Below are 25,262 nucleotides of genomic sequence, written 5' to 3' on the forward strand. Positions count from 1 at the left end.
AAAAAGCCAATAACAACAACAAAAAAAACCCAAACCAACAACAACGAAACCCCAAAAAACCCAAAAGACAACCCTGTGTAAAAGTTAATGCTGTTTGCCTTTTTTTTTTTTGGTGCTACTACTGGCTCATGGTACACACTACTAGGCTGAAACAGTGACTCATCTGGTGCTTTCTAATTCTAGCCAGGTAGGAAACATTTTAAGTAGTTTTTCTGAAGACTTCTCTGCTTACATCACTTTGACAGAGGAGATAAATGCTTCTGTTGCACTACCAAGAAGATATGAAAATTGACACTGACTCAGTGATCACAAAGGAGAATAATTGGAAAGCTGCGTAATTACACGTCTCGAAAATAACAGGTAGCACATTCGAAACACTGTTAATGTAATTCTGAATTATATTTAAAATTCGTTATTTGCTTGGACTCAAGAACCTGGTGGGTTATACAAACAGACCATAAGAATCATAAATCCATCCAAGTAAACTCCAAACTTCCTTCTGGCAAAACAGTCATCCGTTCCAGGAGAGCAGCACTAGCACAAGTTAGAGAACATGTCAGAGGCTAGACCACGGTAGTCAAAGCCAATTTGGTGAAATATTCAGTATTGTGAACAAATCCTGCACTCTGGCAGGAGTCTGGAAGAATTGTTGATAGCAAATCACAACACAAGGACATAGTTGAACAATACATGAACAGTTAAAAGAATTAAGAAAACAAAGCCATACCACAGGATACTATCCATAACTGACTTACAGTCCTCTTCGTCTCACCACTGGGCTGTAGATAAAGGGTTAGCTCTAAACATACTAGTTCAGAACAACGGAAAAATGTCCTCAAGAAAGCTTCCCAAAACTTCACTCCAAGAGAATTTATACTATTCTTGAAGACTTCAGCTGTAAAATTCCATCCCAGCTTATGAAAAAATAGAATGCAATTGAATAGAGACAAGTGAAAGTTACTACACCTACCAAGAAATAATTAAATGCACTATTACGGGATGAAGAAAAGTCAGCTAGCCAGCAGTTCCGTACAAGAGGCACTTGTGAGTCAGAAGATAAACCTGATTCAATTTCCTGCTGAAAAGTGTAAACATCCCACTGTGTATACGCACACATGGTATGTACAGACTGCAGAGCTGCTAAGGAATTCTGTTCCATTTAAAGACATCTCCATGATTACTGGGCCTAGTTTTGGATATCTCATCAAGAATCATGTGGACCGACTTGAGCAGGTCCTTTGGGAAGAGCAAGTAAGGGGTTTTCTTCTTCCAAAGCTCCAGAGGAAAGTTTAAAAGGATTGGAGATATTCAGCTTAAGAAAATAAGTGGTTGGAGGATAATACCTAAATAAACTCTGTATTCTCCTCCTTTTCTGAAGGAATCTCTTTGCTATGTTCATAAAGGATAGTAATGAGTCCAATCAGCAAAGATGATACAGGCTAAATACTAGGAAAAAAAAAACCAACATCATCAAGGATAGCATGTAGTAGAAGAAATTTTGTGAGTAGGCCATTCAGTCTCCATCTTTGAGAACAGGCTGATCAGCACTCTACTTCTGAATGGGAAAGTGTAATTGATCCCAAGTTGAAGATGATTTTTCAGTACCACTTCCAGCATTAAATCAGATGTGGAAAAAACTCGACCTCTCCTCAATCCCATTAGACTCCATTGCCTAGGAAGGCAGAAAATTGAAACCACTAAGTTGATTCCTGAACATCAAATATATACAATGTATACAAGTCTGACAAGGCTTAATGACACAGAAGAGATAAAATAAGATACCCAAACAAAACCAGAAAAAAAGCTACAGAGAGTAATTAATACACTATATAAAACTCAAGAGGAAGAAATCTGTTATAATTGAAAGGTACAAGATTTGGGGAAACAATTCTCAAATATATGAAAGTGTCATCCGGTTCTGCCAGGCTTGCAATAAGAAATATTAGCAACTCAACTTTCAACTTATCAAACTCCAGTCTGAAAAAAACCACTTTCTCTAACAAAGGGGAGTGACTAGAGAAACTCTTGTTATAATGTAACACTGCAGAAAAGAACATTAAAAAAAAAAAAGAATAATGACAAAACAGACACCTAAAGAAAAAAGTGCTCATAAATGAAAGTGTAAAACAATCAGTAAGATAAAAATGTACATGATGGGTTACATTCAGCGTTTGTTGTTTTTTTTTACAGCTTCCAACTCTGACTAATTCAGAAACAGACAATATAGAAAAGAACTGATCCAACATGATCTAGGAATCGCTATGTATAAGAAGCTGATTATGGAACTTCAGTTGGAGCTGTGCCTTTTTGTCTGTTGGCTCTAAAGCAATATAAGCAGAAAAAAAGAACCACTAGAAAGAAAAAGTACTACAGTTCTTCTTTCTTAAGATGAAAACAAGTAGAAAAACTTATTTTTTCCTCCCTGTTTTTCCTCAAACTACTTCCAAACAACAATTAAACTGAAAATATAACTAAATTAATTTAGGGAACTACTGAAGAACCACTTCTTAAAAATCAAATTGACTTTCTGTTGAGAAATTTTTTGCTAGATGTAATGCAAAAACAAATACTAGCATTTTCAACAGGACTCAATAGGGATATTATTTACTGTAAAACCTTCATTCAACACAGACATTTAAAAACTAGATTTCTGAAAGAACTAGATCGTGAATTTCAGGTGAGCACAATCTAGGAATGCTTCAATCTCTAGAAGGAACTCGAGCACTCAAGATCATACAGATTTTAACACCTACTCAATCAGACAGTCTGGCAGGGAAGTACCTGCTTCATCACAACACCATGAACATTGCCACTTCTTGTAGTATTTGTTTGAAATGCCACCTCATGTTCCTGCTCAGTAATACTTATTTAGAGTTTCAGACACTGAAGCCTGCAACTTGACAAGGGAGAACATCACTAGCAGTGAAAGACAGAAAATTGGCAATTCTTAATGATCTTTTAAAAGAATACTCCCAGAAACACAAGTATGTAGAATTTTCAAAACTGCCAAAATAAAATACAAGCAGAGGTTTCCACCTTTATGTTAAATAAAAAAGGAACATTGCAGATATGGCCATTTTTCCACCTCGTTCCATATTCTAAAGCAAAGTTCAACAAAACTGTCCGAATGGCAAACACAGCTAAGTAGCTAAACTAAGGAAAAAATCCGAAACAAGCCCAACAAAAGAAGAAGTAGAACACACACTTCACATAATTTTCTTCAGTAATTTTTGGTAGAACTGTAAATTAAAAAAATAAATATAATTAGATGAAAACTGAGATACAAAGAAGGTTGTGACAACTGTAGCTCTGGAAATTTATGCATTCAAAACGAACTATATCTCATCCTCTTAAACACCAGATAATAGGCTTTAAACATCATCAAAAGATCTCCCTACAGCTGTAACCCTATTCAAAAACAATACCTGTCAGCCTACTGGATAGTTTTATAATAAAGAATTTACTTGTTCTGGATGCTACAAAAGCAGAATTTAAACTGTTTAATATTAATGACTCAAGACAAAACATTTAAAACTCCCATATGATAACACACAAAGCATACCAAGAGGAATATTAACTATCATCTACCTTGGCCAAGGGGAAGGGAAGAAAGCCAAACACAAAGGGATTAAAGTCCACTATGTTTGCCTACCAGAACTGGAATCAAGAACATACTTGCATGCTTCCCCCCAGGGGTCAACTCCAGGTAAACCTTGCAGAAACTGAGAAGCAATTGAAATTGACACCAAGAAATAACATTTTGAAGTGGGAAAAGAATAATTATTCCCAACTCACAAGGATGGATGATGTCAAACGCAGGTCTAAAACATCCTTATATAAAGCCACTGAAAACCCGAAACACCTATTCACACAGAGATTTCTTTTCAGTTATATCTTAAAAGCAGCTATGGGAAAAATTATATGATCTACCAGTTAAAATAATGTCAACAAGCAGAAGCAGCAGAAGAAAAAGGTCATTCTGCATCCAAAGCTTTCAGAGAGTGAAGTACCACTTTGCCTACTCCCACCATCCATGCAAGTAAACAGGAAAGAATCTACTGCTTGGATTATATTCTTGAACAGTTTTCCAACAACATCCAAGCACTTCCAGTGCATGTAGGTTCCACATCTTCTACTTAACATTTTCACTTAGGTCTTTGCACTAGAAGCTACTTGTGAGAAGGACTAACGTTGAACACACCAGTGAATACAGCTTTTCTACTTTCAACACATATCTGTCTAAGATTATTTGACTGCAGGCACCATCTCATACACAGAAGTAACTATAGAGGAGCAAAGACCTCAAAGTGATTTTGGAAGAAGTCTAAGAAAATGACATTTAAGAAAAAATAACAACAATTTAAAAAAATAAAAAAAAAAAATCTTCAGTCACCTAGTAGATAAGTAAGCAAATTTTACCCACTTACAGCAGAAAGATTAAAGCATGACTACAATTGAACACAACAAAAATTATGCAAAACCTATTCCTTACATCAAGTTATTCAAGTAAGATATAGGATAAAAAATGTTATATTAACAGTTGAGCTTTTAAATTAACTTTTTCTTTTAGTACTCCTGAATTTTATGCAGTACAGTTTTTATAAACATTTACTATTAAGTAATTCTTTACAAAGCTTCATATTTAGGCATAAAGATTAGGACTTCGAAGCTTCAGACCTATCTAGTATCAGACCCTGAAATGCAGACTTCTAATGGATATTGGTTCCTAAACATTTATGATGGCTTTGGGCTTAATTTCTCAAAAGTGAGAAACATTATACCAGGAGAAATGACTGAAACGTTAGAAAAGGAATAGACATTGAAAGCTTCTAAAGACATTTAGCCAATGAAAACAATGAATTCTGAAGTTCATTCTAATCTGGTTGCAGAGCAGAAAATCAAGTTCCAAGGTGCCGCGGGTGTAAATGAAAGATAAGAATAATCAATGGATTAAAAAAAAAAAAAAAAAAAAGGAAGAGTTCTCAGAGTATCCATTCAAAAGAGGAAATTTGAGGGCAGAGAGATACCTACAGGACTATAGAAGAAAAAAAATAAAATCCTGGTCATCTTAAAAGTAGCAGAACAAAAAAAGCCATAGCAAAACTATTTATAAATTACTAGATGGACATTCTAAGACTCTCAGAGAGGAAAAAACGCAGAGGTATTTACTGAAAAAGCAGAATGATGTGTGATGAGGAAGATGAAGTATTCTCCAGTCAGTAACAGAGGTGGTGGTTATCTAGAAGAGACAAATACTCCTACACACACAAAATAAATGTTCCGAACTCAACAGACCTTTGTATCTTACATTCAAAGTCCCAAAACAGGTTTGGGTAATACTAAATGCTACAAGACTATAATCACCATACATGCTAATACTGGACGGGAAAGTACCACGCACAGTAACAGTTAGCCCTTTAACTGTTATCATTAATCTTAAAACACAAGAAAGACAGAATAGATTTGATGTAAGAAAGAAGTTAATAATAGTATAATTCTGCAGGAAAAAACCTTAGCAAGGTTTCAGTTTTTATAAATGAGATTGCAGTTTGATGAGCAAAGCATAGGTAAAAACATTATGACATGCATATGATATACTAACAGTTTTCAAAGGCAATTAATCTTTCAATTAGAGTTCCATTTTAGCTAGGAAAAAGCATGCATTATCAAATAAATAACAGACAATTTCTCAAAAGCATTTACTAAAAGAGAACAATTTAGTAGACATGAATGTTTCCAACAGGAACCTGCGAACATAAATGCTAGTTGCTAACATGTGATGTTTTCATCCATACTAAAAAAGCAAATCTAAAATCTCCACTGACAAAACTCTTGCTAGGTAAGTGATAAACACAGGGCCCTTAACAGACATGAGATTTTTACAGTAAGCTTGACTTTATCTGTTGGAAATAACAGGTAAACCTGACTTGAGTTTAACAACCACTCATAGGGAGGACTGTGTAATCAACACACCACCACTACGAAAGGAGGAAATGTGTGAATTTAAATTCTTCTAGTAGAGATAAAGTTCAACACGACACTAGTGGGAGTTAATTTGTAATGCGTGAACCATCCCATCAACTTAGCTCCTCTGAGAGGCTAAGCGTTTCCACCAGATCTGCATTCAAGTGCAGGAGAACGAAATGAGACATTGGTGCATGGAGGAACTCAGCTGGATGACAGCCAGAGAGCTGCTTCCACTGCCCCAGTATGGCATAAGGAAGTGGGAGATGTGTGGCGGTTTAGGGACTTCTATAAAGTAGCAGTTGCTTGGACTTGAGTTATACTCCTCTCCTACTTGCCCCCTTCCCCCAAAACGTGTGTGTTCATTTTGAAAAGGATTTTAACAATCCTGCATGGATAATCTGGCTCTTATACTCAAGAACGTGTAATCCCAATTGCAAAAGGCTGAAGCAGAACCAGCAGGCCTATCTGAAAGAAGATAAACTGACCACTGGAATAAGGTGTAAAAGCATTATCTTTGCTACCCTCTTGAATATCACCGATTACAGACAGAAGACATTTTTCTGAAACTCAAATCTCTAGCACAGAAATAATTACACACAAGAATTACTTTTATTTGTTTTGGATCTAAGAAAATCTGTGCCTCTACAAGAGCAAATTTACCAGTACACTGGACATACCCAAGAGTTATTCCCATTTTAGAGATCAAAATCTATCTTTAAAATTAAGAACTAACTAAAATCCATGCTTCCTAGAACAGAATTACACTGCACATAAATTCAATGTTATTTGCCTATTACTATTTTGGAACTTAGATTCTAACATTGCTTAATATATTATCCAAATACAGTCAAACCAAGCATTCAAAAAATAAAATTTTAAAGAAAAGTCTTACCTTTGGTGCACGCACATAATCTGTCTGTGCCCGAACAGTATATGACAGAGACAAACGTATCTGGTTCCTCAGTGCCCTCTTTTTTAGGTGGCTCCACTTTGGCCAGAATTTCAAAGTTCGAAAGATCTAGTATTTTTACATATCCTCCCTGAGTAGTTATTACCAGGTGCCCAAGAGTAGAGATCTCAGATCTTCTCTCTCTCCCACTGCCATTTTTAGAAGTTAACTGTATTTCCTCTATAGGCTCCTCACAATCATCCTCTCGATTATCCAATATATCTGGCGGGAGCAAAATCATTGAGGTAATTGTGTCTTGGGGGTCTTTGATATGCTGGATTTTTACCGGTTCCTCCTCTAGAGTAACTATTCTAGTAGCATAATTCATCTTATAAAGCACGAGATATCCACCACTAACACTTCTCTGTTCAGGCTGAATTATTAAAGGAGTTGGTACATCTGCTGGTGACTCATGTTGGATTACATCAATACTCGTGCCATTCACTACAGCAAGGCTTGATTCTAGTTCCCCCTTCCTTCTATTACATAGTGCCGAGTTTAATTTATTTAAATTATTCAAGGCCTCTACTTGATTTATTGCACTCAGAGATTCGACAGGACAAGTCCGCAGTCCTACTAACAAATGAACTCCATCTGCACAAGGAGTGATTGAATCTACACACAGGTTCTCCTCCTCTGCAAACTTTGGCAGACGCAGGCACTGAACCAAAGTCCCAGGCTTGGGAACCATAGAGCTCCACTTGTCCGAGTCCGGAGAAGTTAAGTTGGCTGCAGCATCTGCAAACTGCTGAATGTAAGTCACAGGGGGATCCTGTAACAGCAACTGTTCCTGACTGTCCAGTTCCATTTCAATGATCTGTGGAACTGTGAAACCATCATCATGTATACTTTTACTCATAATATTGTTCATCTGTGAAAAGAGTTTTCCTGCTTTTTCATCAGACTCCTTAATGCTGTATAGCAGCAACACAGGTAAAGTCCTCCTTACCAGAGGGGAATTCAGTTCTGAATTAGTGCAGGATTCATTGTCAGTTGATCCCTGTTCCGAGACACTCTCACCTCGAGTCCTACTTAAGCCATCCAGTGACCTCTGAGAGTTACTGCTAACAGGGGAGGTAGCAGGTGATTTGTATGTTAATAGACCTCCAGCTAATAAACAAGGAAAGGGAATATTGTGTTGTTCGAGATGTTTTTCCTTCATCTTCTCACTCTTACAGTTGGCCAAACAGGGATTTGCCCCAAGTTCTTCTAGATCCTTAACCGTGTCTTCAAGAACATTTGCAACAATTTCCCACTGAAGTTTTTCAGGTTGCTGAAGAATGCTGAGAGCTGTTATATCAAGGCTGACTTCCATAGTTTCTTTTTGTGATGTATGCCCTTTAAAACAAAAATGTTTAACATAATATAGGTTCAAAAAAAGGGAATCCTATTGCATACATTATGGACTTATCCTCATAATTAAGCAAAAGTCACTCCTCTACAGTTTCAATATGTTAAAACATTCCATATGTTCAAGATCTGGTAGTCAAAAAACAATAAGAAGCCCAGAAATATTCCTTCCATACAGACTAATGGTTCCCCTAATTTTATCAACAAAAGCAAAGAGAACAGGACATTAGCCTTTGTAACAAGTCTCCCAGTAAACAGCATTATCTTTCTACCAATTATTCTACTTAGGCTAGACCACCACACTGAAATCCAACTAATCTAATCAACTCAGTTCATGTTCTGGTATATATTATTCCCCTTCCTACCTAGACAATGGAGTACTATAAAAAAATCTGCAATTGTGCAGATTCATTTTGCAATCTTAGTTGAAAAATATGTCATTTTACTCTAAAACTTGGTACTTCCCATCATGTAACAGACCACCTAATAGAAAGAACTCCAAGCTATTATAAAACAAAACCTATAAAAAACTTAAGAGATAGCCTGATCAAATTAAACAGTACTGCAAGAATAACAACGAATCAGAAGAGTTCAACTAAGTAATGCAGATATTTAAAAGATTACAAACAACATCGTACAAATCCGGATTAAGAGGTGACTTAAGCGTAAATGACAGAGCACCACCTTTGCTAATACTTTATCCTTTTTACATGTGAAGTCTATTTCCTTGTGTGTACGCACATGTTCTTTTTTACCCACTTGCTGATCCTTACTCCAAGATATAAACTGCATTATGGAAAATAAGCATGTAATCCTCCCTCTTGTAAAAATTTCTGATTCAATCTCTAAGAAAATAACACCAGAACACCACACAGCAGTGTTCTGCTTCCATATGAAATCTTGATTTGGGAAGAGATATAATCTATCAAAGTGCATACCCACAGGGAAACACTCATGATACAGGAACTCTCTTGGCAATCCCCTCAATTTAAAGGGTTTTGTACAGCTGTAATTTGTTCCCTTTCTAAGTAAGTTCTTTTAACTTGGTTTGTGTGTTTTAATCGACAGCAAGATAAGCAATGTTTGTTGTCAAATAAGACATTTATTAACCAATAAAAGTAGAGTTTTTCTTTTCTCCTATATGAAATCTCTCCACCACACAAACAGCGACTTAAATACTTGCACAGCTTCCAAGGTCAATCTTTTACCTTTTTTTCTAATACAGTGAATATAATATTATTGGTTTTGACAGGGCTTTTTTAAAAGCCTGAGAAGAACAATTTCCCTCCTGACCTGTAAACTATTACATGGATCAGATATAACCTACCTGTTACAGATTCTGATCTGGAATGCTCTTCACTGTCTGAATCCTCCAGTAGGTCATCACTGGGAGCAGAGGCAGGGTGGGGAGGGGAAAGCATGAATGACATCATGTAAGCTGTAGCCACATTCTTATTTTTATTCTTTTTTTTTTTTATAAATCACAAAAAATACAATGTCTATTATAACCTGGCATTTCTTTTAGTCAGCATTGTACATACATTGATAAGCTGGTCAAAAACACTAACAATATAAAGATTTTTTTACTCCATCATTGACCCAGTAAACTAGCTTTCCATTTGCCTCATTCTACTATTGTATTCCCAACAATTCAGATATAAATGGAATGAAAACGAAAGTCAGTTCTCAGCAATCTTTCCAAGAAAAACAAAACTAACAAAACAAAACCTCTAAAAATTGATGACATCTTCTTCTAAGTTCCTCAAAATAGTCTCTGAAAGGTGAAGCTGCCAGACTGATCTTCAGTTCTACCAAGGCGATTTTGTAGCTAGTACAGAAAGGGTGTATGAACAGTGTGTTGCTTTTAAAAATATCACAAATCATTTTTTCATAAAAGCAGATTCTGTTCAAGATACCTTTTCAAGAGAAACAGGCCCTTCAGTAGTTCTAAGAATATATGAAGATTTTATGCATCTGGCTTTTCCAATATAAGAAACACTTCCCTATTGCAGGCTCTTTACACACAGGAAGAACAGTAATGCCTTCGCAGATTTAGGTATAAGAACTCACAGTATGTAGTCGGATCACCAAATTTCAATAAACTGGATGCTTCCTCCTCACGCACAAGAAATAGATCTTTCTTGGCTCAAACCTTATCAATCTTCACTTCATGACAAGACAGCAACAATTCAATACTTTCATTCTCATCCAGCTTCCCCTTGAGTGGGGAAGTGATAGTAAATTTCATATAGATTAAGCAAAGTGAAAAATGCTTAGTTCTGAGCAGCATGATTGTACTGACTGTACTATTCTTTAAGCAGCTCTTAAAACTGGCTGTTGTGGTTTTGTTTAGTAGGGGGGGGCCTAAGGTGGTAGCTTCTGTAGGAAACTGCTAGAAGTCGCTCCCCTTTGTTCAGGGGACTTGGCCAGGCCTAGGGCGGACCCACTGCTGGCCAAGGCCGAGCCGATTGGTAGCAGAATGTCTCGTGATAACGCCTCTGCGATAACGTATTTAAGAATGGGAAAACAGAAAAAAAAGGAGGAGAGAAGATGTGAAGAAGCTGAGCGGGGGCAGAGGCGCAGAGGGGGAGGCGCAGGCCTCATGGGCCTTGCAGGCCTCACCCTCTGGCCTCTCGCCAGGCAGCCGACTGGGCCCGACTCGGTCCAGCCCAGCTGCAAGAAGTGGAAAGGAGATGAGAAGTGAATAAGATGTAAAAAAAGATCCTGAGAGACATCTACCAGCCTGTTGTGAGGAACGGCTGCAGACGCCAAGGTCAGTTCAGAAGGAGGGGGAGGAGTAATGCGGCTCCTGGCCAAGATTTCCCTGCAGCCTGTGGTGACGACCATGGTGGAGCAGGTTGCCCCCCTGCAGCCCATGGAGGTCCACGGAGGGGCAGAGATCCACTTGGAGCCCGTGAAGGACCCCGTACCGGGGGAGGTGGATGCCTGAAGGCAGCTGTGGCCCGTGGAGGGCCCGCTGGGACAGCTGTTCTGGAGAGACTGCACCCGTGGAAGAGATGACCCACGCCGGAGCAGTTCCAGGAAGGACTGTGGCCCGTGGGAGGGACCCCACGCTGGAGCAGGGGAGGAATGTGAGGAGTTCTTCCCCCGACCATGAAGCAGCGGCGTAGAACAACATATGATGAACTGACCGCAACCCCCATTCCCTCTTCCCCCCTGTGCCGCTCAGGCGGGGGAAGGTAGTAGAGATAATGTTAAGCTTGGGAAGAGGGAGGGGTGGGGGGAGGTTATCTTGTTCTCTGTCTCATTATCCTGCTGTTTGTAGTAATAAATGAATAGTTTTCCCCAAGTCGAGTCTGTTTTGCCCGTGACGGTAACTTTAAGGATTTCTCCCTGTCCTTATCTCAAACCTCGAGCCGTTTTTCCTTATATTTTCTCTCCCTGTTCTCTCAGAAGGTGGGGGGAGTGAGAGAGAGACTGCGTAGTCTGGTCCAATCGGGGCTGAACTACAACACTGGCTTAATTCTTTAACTCTTAATGAGTTTACAGCTCTAAAGCTACAGTAAAAGTCTAGGTCTCAGCAGCTGTTAGGCCCCACACTCTAATGTTGTCCATATTTCTACATACCTTCTTCAGAAGAGCAAGCTCCGTATTTGCTCTGCGGTACTGTAGGAATGGCACTAAGCTTAAAACTAAAGACTTACTTTCCTCTCCAAACACCTTTTGTCCTGAGTTTTCCAACAGTTATTCACTATTTTGTTTGAGTTTTGGTAATATGAGAATGGAGTTTCCAGTAACAGACTGTAAGAAGTATAAATGAAAGAACGCTGCTTTTTCTTACATGACACTTTCTAAGCACTGGCATACCCTCTAGCTTATCTAAAAGCTTGTGACAGGACCAATTGTTTAGAGTCTGTATGCATGTGTTAAAGGTACAAAATGAAAGCAATTCCTAGCACATCCACATAATTTATTTTCAGAATGACATAACCAGAAATTACGAAGAAACAGAGAAAAGCATGTTCCAGAAGTCCACAAATAGCCTTTAACTTCAAAACCTGAAACGCATAATGCAGAACTAAAATGAAAAGCTGTTCCAAAACTTATATTCCTTTCTCTTTTTTTCTCTGCCTATGGAACATTGGCACAGGGCAGCAAGGAGATTTTGCATCTCTCTGTTAGCAGAGCAGAGAAACTGAAACAGTAGGAATAAAATGGAACTGGCTTTAAAGACAGAAATTTAGATATTACATTTTAAGTGTTGAATTGTGTACAGACACACAGCAATTTAAAAAAATAATATCTCTGTGAAAAAAAAGAAATCTTACCAATCCTATGTTTCACAAAGCATGACTTAACTAAATGGCATTTACCACTTACACAGCAGCATTTCATATTTCTGATTGTGTAGATCGGCATACCTGTCTCCTTCTAATTTTGGTATGTCTGAGCAGCTAGATGAATCTTCTAGCCATGCCAGTGTTGGTCTCCTTGAGTCAACCCCTGAGCTCTGTTCTCCTGATAACATAAGTTGCTGCATAATGGCCGGATCATATGCATTGATCTCAAATTTTAAGTGGACCTGAAAAATAACAACAAAAAACAGAAGTAGTCTTTTTTTAAATTGAGATATACCTAATCAGTAAATGCTTAATAAAAACCGGTTGTTTATATTGTGTACCTTCATAAGTTTGGAAACATCCCATATGCAGATCTTTCCTCGTTTTGTTGCAGCAGCTAGAAAGTGAGGGCAACTTCCAGATCCAAAGCAGGCTATTCTGTCAGTGCCATCTGTGCAGGGAAACTGTGCTGGACTTGTTGCCAGTGTGACTGAAAGAGGTACATTCTGAGTGTGCTCACCCTTGACAAATGGGCAGTTTGGGGAATGTCTCTCATGTTCAGACCTTTTTTTATTAAAAACAAACATACCAAACATTGGTTTCTTATTGTGAAAAATATACACATCACATAAACTCAGCCCTTGAAGTGAAGCTGAAACTGAACTGTTCAAACCACACTGCAGTCAACCATACAAGAGTTCTGAAGTTACTAACAGAGCTTTCCCTGCTCTTTCTCAATAGCAGACTATTAAAGCCCATGATCACTTAATAGGTATTCATATTCAAATGGAGGAATCTATACACAGGGCTCTTAATATAATTAGTTCATTAAAAAAAAAAGAAAAAAGTTCTATAGGTAGTAGTCCATCACATCCTCATGAAGAAAGCACTGCTTCAATTCTACAGAACATACATTAGAATTCCAATGTTACGAGATACTATTATAAGTAACCTTAATAAGATGAAGCAATGTCCTGTCTTTAGTTGTACATCCCCACTTACAAAAATCAAAATTGAAAATGGTCCTAATGATGCACTGACCAAGAAGCATAAAAAAAAAAAACCCTTCTAATCTGAACATATATCTAAGGCAGAGACATGACAAAGAGCAATTATACTACTACAAAATGTCTGGAAATTAACAAGGGAAAGGAGGAGACAAGAACTATGAAGATAAGATGTGTTCTAGTCACAATCTTACAGAAGGTTGCCATGCCATCTTTGCCATGGAACAATTCAAAATGAAATGGCATATCAGAATCAAGAAATAAGATCAACCACAGTTTATTTGGTCTAGTATTATACAGAAATTTGATATAATACAGGGAATTATATTGTGATTTGTCCCATGGAATCATTCTGGAAATCCGTTCTTGTACGCAACGCTCCCTAAACTCACCAGAAATCCCATTGAGATAATGTTTATTTTTATCCTCTAAACATTTCTAACCTCTTCAGCACAAAATTAAGTCTACTCCAAACATCATTAAACTTACCAGGGTTCATCTGTAGGCTCCCAGCATACCAGACACACACTACAGGTAAAGCACATGGCTCTGTCATCTCCTGATGAAGCAGGCTATAAAAACAAGAAGAAACACCTGAAATTTATATAGCTATGTACTACAAAACACTAACTGGTCATTAAGTGCTCTCCTTCCTCTAGTGGCATAGCAAAGCACCATATCAAATTTATAAAAGGCCACAAATTACACACTATAAAGTGGCAGTATTTCACATTAAAAAAAGAAAAGGATACACCACATTACTATAGAAGAGATCCAGAAACAACATCTGTGCATGCCACTGGATAAAAACCACAGACATAGAACAGAACTCAGTATCACTGCTAAGACTTTTTTTCTCTTTGGAAAAAGTTTACAAAGTTCAAAAAATTTAGAACCTCAGCAGAATAACTCTACATCTGAATGCTTGGAAAAACACAGGATAAACAAATATTTCCTATTATGCCTTCAATCTTCCGGAATATAAAGCATTCTACATCACTCCTCTGCAAAAAACAATTGTTACTAGCTGAAGCGGCAGAGGAAAAAGAATGGAAATTTCCATTCTCAAAATTTAGCATTTTCATGACCACATTTCAAGTCAGCAAGGTATGCTTGGGAATAAGCAGATGCAACTCTAACATATGAATTCCCTGCATTTCTCTTCCTAAACAAGCTTAAGAAATCCTCCAGAAACTTTATCCACTTGCACCTATCAGGCTTTGCAGTTGTCATAATGAGGCAGACAATACTGATGTCAAGTGATATGCACTGCCTAGCCATTGTTACCTAAATCCACACTCATAATTTTTTTAATAGTAGAAATAATTTCAAAGAATGAAAAACTGAAATAAGCAAAAGTAGTGGAATAAAATGTTGAGGTTGCATTTACGCATCAAGCTTAATAACTCAGTAATGTGATCTAGGTCCATTGTCTGTCACAATACAGTTTAAGTCCCACTAGGAAAGTATGGTTAGAGAACTCTGATGTCAAGCTTATTACCTTTTTTGCTTTACTAATAATATAAAAAGGATATTTACTCAACAATCTAACAAGGAGAAAGAGAGACTCCATGTAACAATCAACTTCATCTTTATTCCCGTTGTTTAACTCAGATCAATTTCATACTTAAAACTGTTCTATATGCTGTTCAGAACAGTATTTTCTGCAATCTATAAAAAAAGTAGCAATCTCAAGGCATGGAAAAATCCTGAAACTTAAAAAAATGAAAGATCTGAATGACAAACTTTTTCATGATGGTTTCTGCATCATTGAAGGAATCCATAAAAAAAAAAAAAAAGAAAGAAAAGAAAAAAAAAAAAAAAAAGAGAGACAGACTTTTTCCCATCCTCCCCAAATCTTCACCTAGGGAAGAAGTAGTAATAACAACTAAACCTTTTACCTGGTGATAGAACCCAGCTTGAGCCATAGGATCTGGCTGTGCCCACCTATAACCCACATGAGGCCACGAAGTGAACGTCTCCCGTCTGTTAGCTTCACTATACATCAAAGATCTAGAAAGATTAAGCATTCTACATTACTCAAAACTGTCACTTAGAATTAAAAAAGTAAACTATTTATGAGATATTTTTCAATACTTTAGTAACCGTTAGAAATACTACTGACAGTTATCTGTAACTTATACTTAAAATTATGATTAACAATTACAGAAAAGTTAAAAAGTTCTCTCATTTGGCTGCCTAAAGTTTATCCTCAGCAAAAGACTAAAAGCAATACAACAGCCTACAGGCCTTAAAAGCAAGATTAATAAAATAAGCTTCCAGGTAGCCTATCTGATCTAACTGCAGAAAAGCATCAGATATCCAAAACCACTCTGCATTTAGGGAAGATGCAGAATCTAGCCCAACAGAACTGCTAGGGAGTTGGCCTTTTTAACATGACAACTGCTGCAAAAATTTGTTTTTATTAGTTGAACAGATACGAACATGTATATTCAAAAATACTACAAAACTATACTTTAGACTTAACTGAACATATGGTTCAAATCCCTCAATATTCATCACTCACTGCATACTATACTATAAAGTCACAAAATACGAACTACTCTACAGAGAAAAGAAGCTGCTCTTTTCCACCTTCACTCAGTGCATGTCCCTCATCTGAAATAGTATATAAACAACTATTAGCTTTTGTTTTGGCTTGACAGAAGTTTGTTCTCCAGCACCATCCCAAGAACTAGTGCTGCTAGATAGAAAAGTGCCTCACTTCTTGCTTCTGCCCCTCAGTTTCAGGATATTTTTGCTGTCTTACAAAAGAAAGGATATATTAAACATTTCCAGTCGAGGAACTAAACTATTCTTGCTACATACGGGCTGTCTTAACTTGACGCTATACCATCCTAAGAGATAGATCTCAGAAAGCTCTAATAAAAAAAAACAATATGGCGAGGTACAGGTAGACCTGGATGCTTGTGGAGGAAAAGTAAGAGATTAAATCAATTTTATTAAATTATTTGAGCTGTCAGAAATAACAATATGCTTACAAACTAATATTTGTGTAGAAACTTTCATGAAGAAATTAATTTATAGACTTAGAAGATTTACCAGTATTCTAAAAAGTCTCAGCTTATGAAGGTTAAAATAATGAGTTACTTGCTTGCGTACACATTATCACTCAGATCAGAAATAGACGAGGCAACAGTCTGAGGAAAATTTTATCTGAACCCAAACACATAGCAAGTGACTAGAGAGCTCAGAAGTAGCATATATGTAACTCTGCAAAGGTAACTACTTCCTAAACTTCTAAAACACAAAACATGAGCATAACTCCTTCTTGTATGAAGAAAAAGGAACAGACTTCATGATACAGCATAGTACGTATGCTTTGTCTTTGGTAGATGAGCGCTCTCTCTTTGTGTTCAAATGAGGTGTACATATGCTCTTAAAGCTATGCTGTTTCTGAACATCTCAACATTGCAGTTTCAGAAAGATTTCAGTACTAGTTTAGTAAAGTCAGTAACTTAAGTTAACTAGTCATATGCACCTGACTGTTCAGATAAAATCCATAATCAAATACAATAAAGAGTAAAGCCTAGACAAATATATCACATTAATGTGTGACAATATCATCTAGGGACCTAAACTTAGGCTGCAATTGTTACCTTTCTGAAAGGGTATGTTGGGATTAAGAGCAAAGTTAATTCAATTTGCCTGGCATTAAAGTCAGAATCCAAACAAAACAGTCTTGTGGCACCCATAGAGGTTTCTTTAAGTTTAGTAATATGTACAGCGCCTTGTGCATTAAACAGTTAATTAGCAGTATGTGTAAGAGCAAAAAAGTACAGAATAGGACTAATCCCTTTGGCAAATAAATTAATCTAGGAGCTTATTGTGATGTAACTAAGGAGTCAAATTCATCACTTGTTTTCTCTTAATATACCTGTCCACAGATCGACCAGGTCCCACACCAAGTTCTGGCCGTGCGCTGGGTAAGAGGTAAGATAACCTATCCATCACAGAGGATGCTACAGGTAAGGCAGCAATATTTTGATTTATCTTCTTGAGTTCATTTACAATGGCACTGGCGACAGACTTCAAAACATGATGAGGAAGGTGGAACGTAACCGTTGCCCACTAAATTAAGAAAAAAAAGTCTCCAGTTTATATTTTAAAATTTTAACATCTGAACCACAAAAAATCACAAAAGTGTCAAAAGAAAAAACACACACATCTTGCACCCTTTTGATTTCAAGAAATACTACAATAACAGACACACAAAACCAACATGGACATAATGCAAGGAAACAGATTTTAAGCTCAGTTGGTTTTCTTAGTTGGGTTTATCAGCAAGAAGCTAACCTTGTTTGTTCTCTTAACACGTGAAACTTCACACAGAGAAACTAAGGGACACATGACCCACCACACTAAGTCAAGCATTTTGTATGCTTCATTAATGGTACCCAAGCAGATTAGACATGTGAATCCATGTTGGATAGTACAGAGACAAATTGTTACCTTTGCAACTTTATGATTTGCTGCTGTTTCATGTGAGGTATTTTTTAAGCCATCCTTCAGTTGTGTGATGAATAAGTCATATCCCTCCGTGCTAGAAACATCTACTTTTTCTATGCAAGCAGATAATAGCTGCTGAGCCTAAAATGTAGATGTGCAAGAAAAGTTAGCATCCACGTTGAATAAGTAAAGACAAGAACTACACTTGTTTCATTACTCCAGGAAATACCATTTGTAGTATCATATATTATATCAGCATAATTCCCAGAAAAGATCCAAAGTTGACTAAGCAGTCCTAAGTTTTACTTTGTAGGTCAATCAATGGATAAACTTCAGCAATAATGACAGTAATTACTACAATCTCCCTCAAGGGCAGGATTACCAAATGTTAAACAAGTCAGTCATATAAACAATTAAAACAGAACATATGTTAAAGCCAAGCAAAAGTGAGACAACTATTGCCCCATGCTTTCCCTTTGAAAGGATTCATTCAGCTTCAAGGATAAAAAGTGAGAGCAAGAAGAAAGTCTGACATTTTTTTGAGTAGTTTTGTATCTTAGGGAAAAAAAAAAAAAGTAAATTATAATGAGAAAAAACAATGTTGCAACAAAATTAGAGACAAATTACTTACACAATGCTAGTAAAACGAAGCTGAAAAATGAGGCAGAAAAAAAACCAGGCTAGTTTAGAATCCAGAAAATTTTAAAACTCAGAAACAATGCATCTAGAAAAGAACACTATAAATATCCATTTATAGACTTTTTTTCATCCAAGTCCCATCTGTTTCTGCCTTGTCCCTCTGTCTGCTAACTTCACGTCAACAGGTAAGATTGACTGGTATGCTTTATGTGCAAAGCACAGAGTATTCTATAGCTGTTGTTAGGTGGGCTAACATCTGAAAAATGTTATAAGAAATCTTTCAAGTCACAAACACAGGGAAATAGTTCCTAACGGCAATGGCCAACCAGTCCTTTAAACAGCCACTAACTGCTTCAAACAGAACAGGCCAAACAGCCACTTAGTTATATCCTTGGGGAGCTCAGGGGAAGAGAGAAATTGGGGAAATCAGTCCCCTAGCTAAGGCTGTATCTATTTCTCTGATTTCAGTAAAACAACTACAATTCTTGTGGCATCTCATACTTCCCAAGTCTCTTGCAGATGACAGAAGAACAACAGATAGATTGTAGAAGTTCACAAACTACAGTGTTCTACAGGGAACTAAGAACAGCACAGAGGCTGCATCATAACTTGTCAATGCTGTCGACTAGAAATGCATAAAGATGCACTGCATTACCAGCAGATAAATCACATAAAAAGACTACTTAAATGACGTGTAAAAATTTGAAGAGAGGTTCTAGAGACTAACAAAAAATAAAGGCTCTGGCTCGGATAAAGGTTCTTGACTTTCCGATGATGAAAGAGGTGGACCAACACATTTGTATGATATTTGCTTAATATTTACTAAAATTTTCTGAGGTCTGGGTACCTCCTCTTCAAAATTAAATGTAAGAACTTAAGACTGCTAATGTTTTTCCTCCCATCTCACCGATTTGGCCATGAACTCCACAAATCTGTTCCTACTGAACTATAATTTTTTCTTTTTCTTTTTTTTTGATACAGGAACGACCTTAACAGAGAAGTGCTCCGTTTTAACCTTGAGATAAGAGTCTGTAAACATTTTAGAACCAAAGAACCTTTAGCTAAAATTGACACAAACGTATATTTTGTATTGAACTATGTGAGACTGCAAATCAGTGGCAGCAAAACTTAAGAAAGGAAATGCTGACATCTGTCAGTCTCTTCACGCTAAGCCACACATACCAAGATTTTGCAGTTACCCACAAAGGATGTAAAAACTATGCCAGTGGCAGCAAGCCTGAGGAACCTGGAAAGCTCTCTTCCGAGACTTCTATGAAGCAGTATGTTAATGCTGTTACTCCTACTCAAGACAAATAGTAAAAAACCTGACACATAGCACATGTTCTTGGTTCATAATAAGCACCTATTCTTCCAAGAGCACACAAATATTTTAAGTCAATGCTCAGGATAAGTTTTTGTTGGTGGTGCATCATTCAGTATACATTTATTTCCCACAGAGATGAGTGGGAAGAGCTCTTTTCTCTGAGTGCTTTGTGAATTGCAAATTTGCAAAAAGAAATTGCTTTCAGAATCTGGATCTAGTAGACTAGTTTTGTTTTTTCAACTTTAAGCACTAATCTAAATATAACCATTGGCAGATGCTCTATGCTTTTCCCAAACAAAGAATTAATGTCGCTTGTAATTAAAATTGTTGTACAGATTAACTCCCAAATCTCTTACCTCATGCCCACAACAAAGGTGAAAGCTACTCTCCTCATCACCAAGTGCTTAGAACAGAAGCAACAGTTCGCTATCTTGTATTAGACAACATTTGAAAATAAGAATGGACATGCTACCTCACCTAATAAATGCTATGCTAGCTGAAGGTAAACCAATGCAACAAAATCCTGAGCATTACTCTCTAAGCAAAAATGTATACTTTAAATTCCCGTCAAGTGATATACAGGATGCTTGGTTATACTGTCATGTTACAGCTGTGGGAGTCTAAACACAAAAGGGAAGCCAGGTTTGCAGGGAAGAAGTCTTTCATTAGACCAACTGACCTAGCTAGAAAAGTTAGATTCTAGCATTAATTCTTCACATGTAGCAACACCATATTAGCTGATTTTAATTGTCTTTCCTCCCCCATGAAAGCCTAAAACAAGCAAAAAATTCAAGGATGCCTAGCAGCCCAGACTGACTTCTAGAAGTGCATATAGATTCCACATGTAAGCACTGATAAAGTTCTGGAAACAAGTCCTTATTTCTGGTCACTAAGACTTTATTTTGTCTGAAATAACATGCTCTTGATGAGGTAAACTCTTATTTGTTTGAGATACAGATAACCGCAAAAAGTTATTGCCCTATGACAGCTAATAACTATGACATTTTCTCATTACATGCTGTTAACATCACACTAGAAACTCAGGGTCACACATCGGGTTTCAGTATTTCTGGCTGAGTTATTTACACTCCTTTCTCCCCCCCCGCCCTCCGTATCTTACCTCTGTAACTGGCAATTCAAGCTGAACCACATCATCTTGTTTTGAAACAGGCGTTTGCAGAGCTGTGTCTAACAGTAAGATGCCATTGAGATCTTTCCTACATCCTACTGCATAATCGTCCACAAAGATCACTTTATCCACAGCAGAAATATACTGACATTTCACCCGTCCACCTGGTTTAGCTATAAAGGGTAAGACAAAAAGCAACATCTGATTAGAAAACAGCTTTTATAAAAGATCTTTAATGTCTGTTTCAGAAAGTAATGTAAGACTTCAAACAAAATCTTTACTTTTTGAGATTATCAAAACCTAGCATTTCAGCTACTACAATTTTCACCAAACTTTTATGCTTCCTGTATTAAGAATAAACAATCTAAATCCATACATCTTGTCAATAACAACAACAACCATTTTATTCCTCTAATGGAAACCATCATTCAAGTCCTGCTCCTGCCAGGAGGCCTAGACTACTGTTTCAAGGCCTAATGTAGATGCCCAATGTACTTGATGTTAGCTGACAAACAACAGTACGAATTAAATCGCACAAATCAGCATGAAAATTAAGACAAAATTGCTATACTACCACTAAGGTTGATTAAAATCATTTCATAAAGCAAAACAATACTCAAACTTCTCAAAACTAAGTACACAACGTGCCAATGCTACACATGTTCCTTGAGATACTAAAGGTAGCTTACTCCTGCTCAGTGCTACACACGTGATGTCAGTAACAGGTTAGAGAAGTGGCCATCAGCAGGTAAATAAGGAAAGGTTGTGGCAATGGATATTATCCCCAGAAATGTTTAATATTACTCGACATTATTATGTGTCTAAGGCTTGACGGATTGTAAAACTAAATCCATGTAATATGCGATCTATGTAGAAGGCAAATTGCTTTAAATTCACGGAAAGTGTAAGCTGCTGCTACAGAAGCAAGCTTTATGTACGTTGTAAGTTTAGAATAATGGAATAGTTTGGGTTGGAAGGGACCTATAAAGGTCATCTGGTCCAACCACCCTGCAAAGAGCAGGGACATCTTCAACTAGATCAGGTTGCTCAGAGACTCATCCAACCTGGCCTCGAATGTTTCCAGGGATGGGGCATCCACCACCTCTCTGGGCAACCTGTTCCAGTGTTTCACCATCCTCAGAGTAAAAAAATTTTTCCCTATATCCAGTCTGATTCTACCTTCCTCTATTTTAAAACCATTACCCCTCATCCTAGCACAACAGGCCCTGCTAAACAGTTTCTCCCCATCTCTCTTATAAGCACCCTTTCAGTTTGGAAGGTTGCTACAAGGTGTCCCCGGAGCCTTCTCCTCTGAAGGCTTCACAGCCCCCAACTCTCTCAGTCTGTCCTCATAGAAGAGCTGCTCCAGCCCTCTCATCACTTTTGTGGCCCTCCTCTGGACTCACTCCAACAGGTCCACATCCTTCTTATGTTGGGGGCTCCAGAGCTGGACGCAGAACTCCAGGTGGGGTCTCACCAGAGCAGAATAGAGGGGCAGAATCACCTCCCTCGTCCTGCTGGCCGTGTCTCTTCTGATGCAGCCCAGGATGCAGTTGGCCTTCTGGGCTGGAAGTGCACATTGCCTGCCCATGTTGAGCTTCTCATCCCAAATCCTTCTCCTCAGGACTGGTCTCAATCCATTCTCTGCCCAGCCTGTATTTGTGCCTGGGATTGCCCTGACCCATGTGCAGGACCTTGCATTTGGCCTTGTTGAACTTCATGAAGTTTGCACAGGCCCACCTCTCCAGCATGCCAAGGTCCCTCTGATTGCATTCCTTCCCTCCAGTGTGTCAACTGCATCACACAGCTTGGTGTTGTCAGCGAACTTGCTGAGGGTGCACTCTACCCCACTGTCCATGTCACTGACAAAGATGCTGAACAGGGCTGGTCCCAATACTGACCCCTGAGGAATGCTACTCATCACTGGTCTCCACATGGACATTGAGCCGTTGACCACCACTCTTTGAGTGCGACCATCCAGCCAACTCCTTATCCACCGAGTGGTCCATCCATCAAATCCATGCCTCTCCAGTTTAGAGACAAGGATGTTGTGCAGGACGGTGTCAACTGCTTTGCACAAGTCCAGATATATGGACACGCTATCCAAAGGGCAAGGCTGAAATCACTGAACCACCAACATAGACCTCTTATTGTTGCACAGGAACAGGAGTTTCATTAAATTTGGCATTAATCAAGTCCTGTCCCTGTTCTCCTCTTTCCTCAGACATTGGATACCGTTTTTATTATGCATAATTAAAAATCACCATTTAGGTAGCTAGTATACAGATAAAGAATCTAGATAGACAGCTACTTCACACTTTCATATAGTTAAATGGAAATTAAAACTTTTCCAAATATAGGGCACATCAATCTGACTACATTGCGTTTGTGGTATCCTCTCTCAAAAACTCAGGTCAAGAATAGCTGTCAGCTGCCCTTCTCACCAAAATTTTGGAAACAATGACTCATGTACTCTCAAAATATAGGTCATATGCCTTTATGCCCTTGCCTGCATGAAATATACTGCAGTTGTAATCATTGCTATAACAGTCAGAAACACTTCAAGAGCCCTGGAATCACTTGATAATTGTGAAGTCATTAGTCCTAGCTCAATAAAAAAGGATCCTCTGAATGGCAAATAAATTAGCTTCAAACTGTATTTTTGCAAATACATTGGAGTTCCTCACACTAGACTTTCTACAGACATCACAGCTGCAGACAAGGAAGTAAGCCATTCTCCAGAAAAATAACAGTTTCAACAAAAATTCAAATACAAGTTTTAAAGTCTTTAGAAGTCTCAGTTTCAACAAGGTATTGGAAACTACTATGTAAATAAACCGAAAGGTATCTGATGCCCTAGGCTAGAAACCTCAGCAGATTCACATGGTGTTTGTAGTCTATTCAGTGTTACCCAAGTGATGAATCACTACAGGACACTTTCTTTAAGCCATCACTTCTCTCCTCCTCCTTCCCAAAGAAAATGGGAAAATCAGCTCATTTTTCTGGCGCTTTCTTTTGCATCTTCCTTACTTCCTGTCAAGCACAGCAGTATGCTCATGTGGTATGACTTAGGAGTTCAACAGCCTGTAGGGGCCTCAGCCCTTGTGGCTTTCCAGGCTAGACCATTCTTATTTTACCAGTTCTGTAGTGAAGTTAGTGAAATCTCATGTCTACACCACCAAATGGCTAACTAATAAAGAGTTATGGGAAGAAACTCTTTAGCAGGGCCTGTTGTGATAGGACAAGGGGTAATGGTTTTAAACTGAAAGAGTATAGATTCAGACTTGATATAAGGAAAGAATTTTTTACGATGAGGGTGGTGGAACACTGGAACAGGTTGCCCAGAGAGGTGGTGGATGCCCCATCCCTGGAAACATTCAAGGCCAGGTTGGACGGGGCTCTGAGCAACCTGATTAGGTTGGAGATGTCCCTGCTACTTGCAGGGGAGTTGGACTAGATGGCCTTTAAAAGTCCCTTCCAACCCAAACATTCTATGATTCTATAATATCCTCTGTGTCACCAGTCACAATTTTTAGAAGCCAATGAAGATTACTAATAAGGTAGGTAGCATGCCTAATCAACATAATATTTCTGCTCCGTTAAGAAACAAAAGAAAAAGTTATAACTAGAGCATGAGAAATATATTGCCTAACAGCTGTAGTTCTCACTGTGCTGGTTAATATTTTGGTTGGTCACATTGACAGAAAGACTTTGGTCAAACTATCTCTAGGAAGTTATTCACAGTTGCCAGTTGTATTTCGCTTGAAGCACATAAAAACAAAACAAGCTCCCTTAGCTTAAGTTGATGGAGCTTCAAGTAAATGATCCAATCAATATTTAGGGTCATCCCAATATCCTGGGAAACACATTCTGCAACCGACTGGTGTACACTTCCTGTAGCCTCTGATCTGTTGACAAGCTATTTTGCAAACTTAGGAGTTTAATTTTGAAGTTCAGAAAACACATTTCAAGATGGTTCTACAACTAGTCTCAAGTTATATCATAGTTCACGCACAGCTGGCCATATAATTAAAAGAGTAGGCTGAGAACCAGGAAATTAAAGAATTTAGAAGTCATGACTATAGAAGAAGTCACCACTGCAAAAGAAATGCCTAGAAAAGTTTAA

The 25,262-nt window shown here is 37.9% G+C and overlaps 1 protein-coding gene across 3 annotated transcripts in view; it reads right to left on the reverse strand.

Moving 5' to 3' along the window:
- Positions 1-25,262, reverse strand: part of BIRC6 (baculoviral IAP repeat containing 6) — a 185,713-nt gene that overhangs the window by 147,424 nt on the left and 13,027 nt on the right. For all 3 annotated transcript variants that reach the window (XM_086743675.1, XM_086743674.1, XM_086743673.1), the window contains exons 2-10: positions 21,128-21,309; positions 18,048-18,185; positions 17,473-17,666; positions 15,476-15,587; positions 14,064-14,146; positions 12,909-13,131; positions 12,649-12,809; positions 9,594-9,652; positions 6,860-8,254 (exon numbers count right to left, since the gene is read on the reverse strand). In XM_086743675.1, the coding sequence (XP_086599801.1) occupies positions 6,860-8,254; positions 9,594-9,652; positions 12,649-12,809; positions 12,909-13,131; positions 14,064-14,146; positions 15,476-15,587; positions 17,473-17,666; positions 18,048-18,185; positions 21,128-21,309 (2,547 nt within the window). The remainder of the gene's footprint in view (positions 1-6,859; positions 8,255-9,593; positions 9,653-12,648; positions 12,810-12,908; positions 13,132-14,063; positions 14,147-15,475; positions 15,588-17,472; positions 17,667-18,047; positions 18,186-21,127; positions 21,310-25,262) is intronic.

Source organism: Chlamydotis macqueenii, chromosome 3, assembly GCF_036417535.1.
Source record: "Chlamydotis macqueenii isolate bChlMac1 chromosome 3, bChlMac1.mat, whole genome shotgun sequence".
NCBI lineage: Eukaryota > Metazoa > Chordata > Aves > Otidiformes > Otididae > Chlamydotis > Chlamydotis macqueenii.